Genomic DNA, 5,901 nt, shown 5'->3' with positions numbered 1-5,901 from the left:
TCAATTTTTTTTCAATGTGGTATTTGTGTACAATTGTTAATTTAACCACTTTTTTTTTGAGATAGTTCTCTCTCTCTCTCTCTCTCTCTCTCTTCTCTCTCTCTCTCTCTCTCTCAAGACCAGGCTGGCCTTGAACTCACAGAGATTCACTTACCTCTTCCTCTCAAGTGCTGCTATTAAAAAGCATGTGTCGCTATGCCCAGCTCAACCACTTTTCAACGTATTGTTTACTTATTTTTATTTTTGAGGCAGGGTCACATTTTGTAGCCCTGGTTGGAACTCACTGTGTAGATCTGGCTGGCCTCAAACTCACATCAATCCTCTTGCCTCGGCCTCCTGAGTGCTGATATTACAGGCATGCACCACCACCTTGGCTCTTCATTCCTTCTTGGAAGGCTATGACTTCTCCTTCACAAACTGCATTAGCTGCGTCTCATGAGACACTGTCACCTGAGATCCTTCTCTGGGAGTGTTCCTCTCTGTGTCCAGTGACACACTGTGCACCAGCCTCTACCACAGTGAGGGTCTGTAATATACATTATATTAGTAAATTGTGTGTTGTTCAAGCTCATTGAAAAATTCCCCCATTTCAGACCCATGTTTGTCTTAGAGTGTCCTCCAAGGTCTAAGGATGGGCTGCCCCCAACCAATTCTGTGACCTGTAGAGACACGAACAGCAAAATGACCCAAAAGTGAAGACTCTGAGCCCTTGAGAGCAGCTGGAAGGTGTCTGTGGTGGTTGGAATGTAATTGGCCCCCGTAAGCTCCTAGAGAGTGGCACTACTGGGAGGTGTGGTTTTGTTGGAGTAGGTGTGGCTTTGTTGGAGGAAGTGTGTGTCTGTGGAGGCGGGCCTTGAGGTCTCATATATGCTCAAGCCACACCCAGTATTGCAGACCACTTCCTGTTGCCTGTGGGTCAAGATGTAAGAACCCTCAGTTCCTTCTCCAGACCATGCCTGCTTGAATGCCACCATGTCCCACTATGACGATAATGTACTGAACCTCTGAGCTGGAAGCCACCCTTTACAAGAGTTTTCCTTTATAAGAGTTGCCATGGTTTCTCTTCACAGCAATAGAAGCCCTAACTAAGACAGCAGCCATTCCCAACAGAGGTTACTGGTGTTGATCCCATGATGCACAAGCCCTGTGGTGGGAAGGAGCGGCTGGAAGTCCAGCCATGGACAGAAAGCTCCATCCTGAACTCCAGCTGATGCCTCAACTTCCCCAGTCACTTCCTGCTGGACAATGTAAGAGTCTGATTTGATGACCTCCTCTGTCTGTTGCTACTTGTCCTTTTACTGGAGCCTCACCTGAGGGGCCAGCTCTGTGCTGGGACTCTCCATAGAGAACTCACCTGAGGGGCCAGCTCTGTGCTGGGACTGTCCATAGAGAACTCCAGCAGGCTGCCTTGATGGGACTCCCCCGTCAGCAGTGGCTGATTTGATGTTTGCCCCAACTCCTCCTTCCCTCTCTCTCTTAAGAAACTCATTCCAAATGGAAACTATGACTACCATAGACCCTTCTCCTAACACAACTGTCCATTATAAACAAATATGCAAATCGCAGGCATCCTGCTAATTTTTCTGGTAATCACATGAAAACTCACTAAAAGAAGCTTTTTTTTTTTTTTTAATTTTATTTCAATGTGTCCAAAACTGCCACCCTTTTCCTGCAAAGCCCACATGAAGCCATTTCTGATATGCTATGACAGTCTTCGACACCCGGCCTTTGAGGTCACACTCACCATGCAACAAAATTTGCACTGACCACATTTTTAGTGGTCCATAGCTACACGCACGAACAAGGGCCACTCTGTTTCCAGAACTCTCTGTCCACTGTGACTCGCAGACCCAAGCCAGCTGTGGGCCAGTGCTGTGCCGAGTCCTGGAGATACCTGGGCTGGGCACACTTGCTGACTCTTTGATGGGCTGATGACTCTGCCTGTTCATCTGTCAGTCAGCCCAGAGCACCGCAGGTGGGAGGCTTAAGCTGCAGGCTGCGTTTCCTCACCTGCTGGAGGCTGGAAGTCCACGGTGGAAGTGTCACGGGGGCTGGCTTCTCCCAGGGTCCCTGTCCTGGGCTTGCAGATAGCATCTGACGCAGGCTGTGTCCTAATGTCTCTTTTCTTTCCCTGGGGACACCAGTCTCTTGGGGTTAGGGACCATGTGACCTCAATTACCTTCATCATCTCATTCAAGATCCTGCCTCCAAATTCAGGGGCTGAGGCTATGAGAGATGAGGAGTCCAACATACAGATTTCGAGGAATACTATATGTCCAGTAACAAAATCTTCCACAGACTTGCTGCCGTTTCCAACCATTCACCACCCTGTGGGGCTACTGCCTGTATCAGGGACTGCCAGCCATGAGCAGAGGGGCACATCTGTCTCATCTGGGAACTTTCTCGCTGGGACTTTTTTTGGGGGGGGAGGGGCTCTGGTTTTTGTTTTAGTTTTTTCATTTTGAGACAAGGTCTTATATAGCCCAGGCTAGCCTGAACTCACTATGTAGCTGAGGATGACCTTGAGTTTCTGATCTTCCTGCCTTTCCCTCACAAGCATATGCCACAACACCCAGCTCACTGAGACATTTTTGAGGAGCCCCAAGAAACCATGGTAAGTCAAGGAAGGTGCCAGCTTTTGACGTCTCTGCCATGCTAACGTTCAGATAAAGACAAAGCCTGTGCCCAAGGGGGCCACAGGGACACCCAAGTACCCAAACCAGTCCCCCAAAAGGCCATAAATGAATTGAGTGGCTCAGGCCAGTGGCAGAGGCCAAGAGGGTCACGTGCTGATTTTCCTCCTTCCAGCTTCAGACATAATGGGGGTGGCTGCCTCACGTTCCTCCAGTGACTTCTCAGCCACGATGAACTGATCTGGAACCGTGAGTCAAGCCCTTAAGTTGCCTTTGTCCTGGTATTTATCGCAGCACCAATCAGGAGGCTGGGACACTACAACATCATTCTGGATTATGAAATGCAAAACTCGGGACTCTTGAGGGCACCGCTTTCCATCTCTATTGTACTGCCTCCTTGCACAGGGAAGTCATGTAAAATGCCTGGAGTAGCTGCAGCCTTCTTGCAGCCATGAAGCCCTAAACCTGTGCTAAAGAGGGCGAAACAGAAGTCAGTCCAAGTCGCAGAACTGCCACACAGCCGCCTCGAGAACCAAGCACAGACATCTTGCTGCACGGTCTGGCTCAAGGAGAGCACAGAGGAGTACTGACTGCCACCACTGAGCTGGGGGGTCGCCTAAGGTTGGCAGATCCCCAGCTCCTGCTGTCTTCTCACAGCGTTGGGTCTCACACACAGGTGATGCATGTATTCACATGTGTGCGAACTGTGAACTCTCCTATCCAATGCTATCTGGGCTTCCCAGAGTCAGGGACTGGGAGTTTTACAAGCGACACAGCCCCATGAAAGCTGCATCACCAACCCCATGGGTTCATTCTTGTGACAAACCAAGGTGGGAAACTGAGGACCCGACCGGTGAGGAGTTGTCTCAGGGCCAAGGACAATCTGGGCTTGAATTCCATCTCATGAGACCGTTTGAAACACGTCCCTGAGGTCTGCTCTGGGAAACTGAGGCAGGTCTCTGCCTGCATCCAGTGACTGGTTAGGACAGCAGAGGTTCCTGACAGCACTGGCCTTGGGGGAAATGGTCATGGTTGTCCCTGGGGCCTCCCTGCCACAATCCTGGTTCACCCCAGCCTCCGATAAAAATTAGCAGTAGGGAAAGACGACATTTCCTGGGGCACACACTGCTGGGGGGGGGGACCAGAAACTGGTGGTAAGGGCTGCTTTGACAGCCCACGTGGGCAGACACCCTCCTATGGGGACAGTCCGCACCAGTCTAAGCAGGTTCTGAACTGTCTTTTCTTCTGCATTCTGGTTTTGCACAGTGCATAGGACATCAGGATTGTATACCTGCCTGGCTGGTAAAGAGCTGGCTCGGAGGTTAACCCAAGCTAAAGGACTCATGAGAGCAGCAGTGGAAAGGGGAGCAGGGGTAAAGGTGTCCTGCATGAAGGCGTCTGTGTCACTCAATGGATAGGTGGGTGGCCCACCCACAGGGGGATGATATGGTCACAGTACGAAAACCTCCTGGGTTGGTCTCCTGGCTTACTCTTCCTTGGGTTTGCCAGGATGAGGCCGGGCCAGCCTGTAGTCCATATAGGTCCCCAGACAGGACCACAGGAGGAAGCGCACCAGGAGGATGACCACCAGGAGCACCATGAGTGGGTCAGGTCCAGCAGCATCCCCAAGCCAGGAGGCCATGCTGAGAAGGGAGGCCACCACACGGGGTGGAGCAGCAGCCACCTCTCTGGGGCCTGAGCCCAGTTCTGCCTGCCTGCCTGCCGGTGGCCCCTTCTGAGGGACAGACCCGTGCAGTCCACAACCAGCCCTTCCCACCGCACAGGGCCTCCCTGCCTGTGAGGGGACAGTTGGGGCTACAGGCGGCCTCCTTGGTCAAGAGGCCCGTGCACCATTCATGGGGAGCTAAGCACTCCGTGCACCGACAATGGCAGCATTGTCAGAGGCCCTGGCGGCGGGAGGCCTGCGGGAGCCCGCCTCCCGCGCTGTCCCCTCGGCCCCTGCCCGCCAGGCTGACGTAATCCCCAAACATCTCCGGAGGCGGCAGCTGCAGGGCGAAGCGGCCGCCTCCTCCGGGCCTTTCCGGCTGCCGCAGACAATCGGGCTCTTTCTCTCCCCAATTAGCTATCACTTCTGGAGGCCGGCGCGGTCCGAGGCTGGGCGGGCTGTGCAGCAGCAGCAGCAGCAGCAGCAGCAGGCCCGCACCGAGCGGGGGCCACGAGGCTTGCAGGGAGGCCCGGCCCAGCAGGGAGGGCGGCAGGGAGACTGTGCAATTGAAAAGAGGAGAGAGGCACAGAGAGGGGGAACAGTCGGCTGGAGCCCAGAGGTGACCCCAGACATGGCTCAATTAGCACACAGGCTGTGCGCAGAGTCCCCAAGGCCGCTCCAGCCTGTGGCAGCATGGGGGTGGTCAACACAGACCGCCCTAAAAAGGGTCTGGAACCTGGGAGGGGGGGTTAATCTCCCCCCTCCAGAGCAGCCCCTGGAGGTGGGCCCAACACCACCTCCTCCAGCCCCACAGAGGTTTATGAGAAGGAACCGCTACAGCCCCCCCCCCGTCCCCCCCCCCCCGTCCCCCCAGCCGCCCACACAAGGCTGCGGGCTGATGAGCCCGGGACAAGCCTGGGACTCACTGAGTGATGGTGAAGAAGATGCTTCCTCCCTTGGACCTCAGGCTCCTTGCTGGGAAATGAGGTCAGAGGCCCCTGATCTGAAAGACAGAGAGAGTGTATTTAAAAGGACTCAGCACCCCAGAACAGACTCCCTGGGGACACACCTCCAGAATTTTCCAGAAAAACAGCACCCTGCCCGGTTATGTCTGTCTGCCATACACATGTGCTCATACATACATGTGTGCACCCCCCCATACACACACACACACACACACACACACACACACACACACCCTGTCCCCTGCCATGGTCCACTCTGGCCCCTCACAGCCAAGGTCTCCTTGGGTGGGAGAGAGCTGGCTTGCCATCTCCTACCCCTAACACCAGCCTGGTGTCCCACAAAGCAGGGCCTCACCTGCAGCGAGGAGCACTGTGACAGGAATGAGGGTGAGAGTATCCGGCCACAGGGTACTGGACTTCCAACCCAAGTTGTCTCACCAGGAACCAGCCCAACAGGCCCGGAGAGATGCAAGGGGACTCTTCCACACTGAGAGCTTCTGTAGCCCATCACTTGTCACCTCTCACTGAACCCTCCTCTATGGCAATGAGTATTCACCCTGTACAAGCCCTTCTAGAAGGTTCCAAATAATGACAAACACAAAGGATGGGCAGACAGCACACCTTAAGGGCGGGAAGT

The 5,901-nt window shown here is 54.0% G+C and overlaps 1 protein-coding gene across 1 annotated transcript; it reads right to left on the bottom strand.

Moving 5' to 3' along the window:
• Positions 1-2,476: 2,476 nt before the first annotated feature.
• Positions 2,477-5,103, bottom strand: Smim38 (small integral membrane protein 38). The gene is given in 2 exon segments (XM_037208654.1): positions 2,477-4,341; positions 4,343-5,103. Coding segments are annotated over 2 exon segments (504 nt in total). The 5' UTR covers positions 4,625-5,103; the 3' UTR covers positions 2,477-4,119.
• Positions 5,104-5,901: the final 798 nt, after the last annotated feature.

Source organism: Peromyscus leucopus, chromosome 1 (assembly GCF_004664715.2).
Source record: "Peromyscus leucopus breed LL Stock chromosome 1, UCI_PerLeu_2.1, whole genome shotgun sequence".
NCBI classification, from domain to species: Eukaryota; Metazoa; Chordata; class Mammalia; order Rodentia; family Cricetidae; genus Peromyscus; species Peromyscus leucopus.
This window is presented reverse-complemented; position numbering and strand designations above follow the sequence as displayed.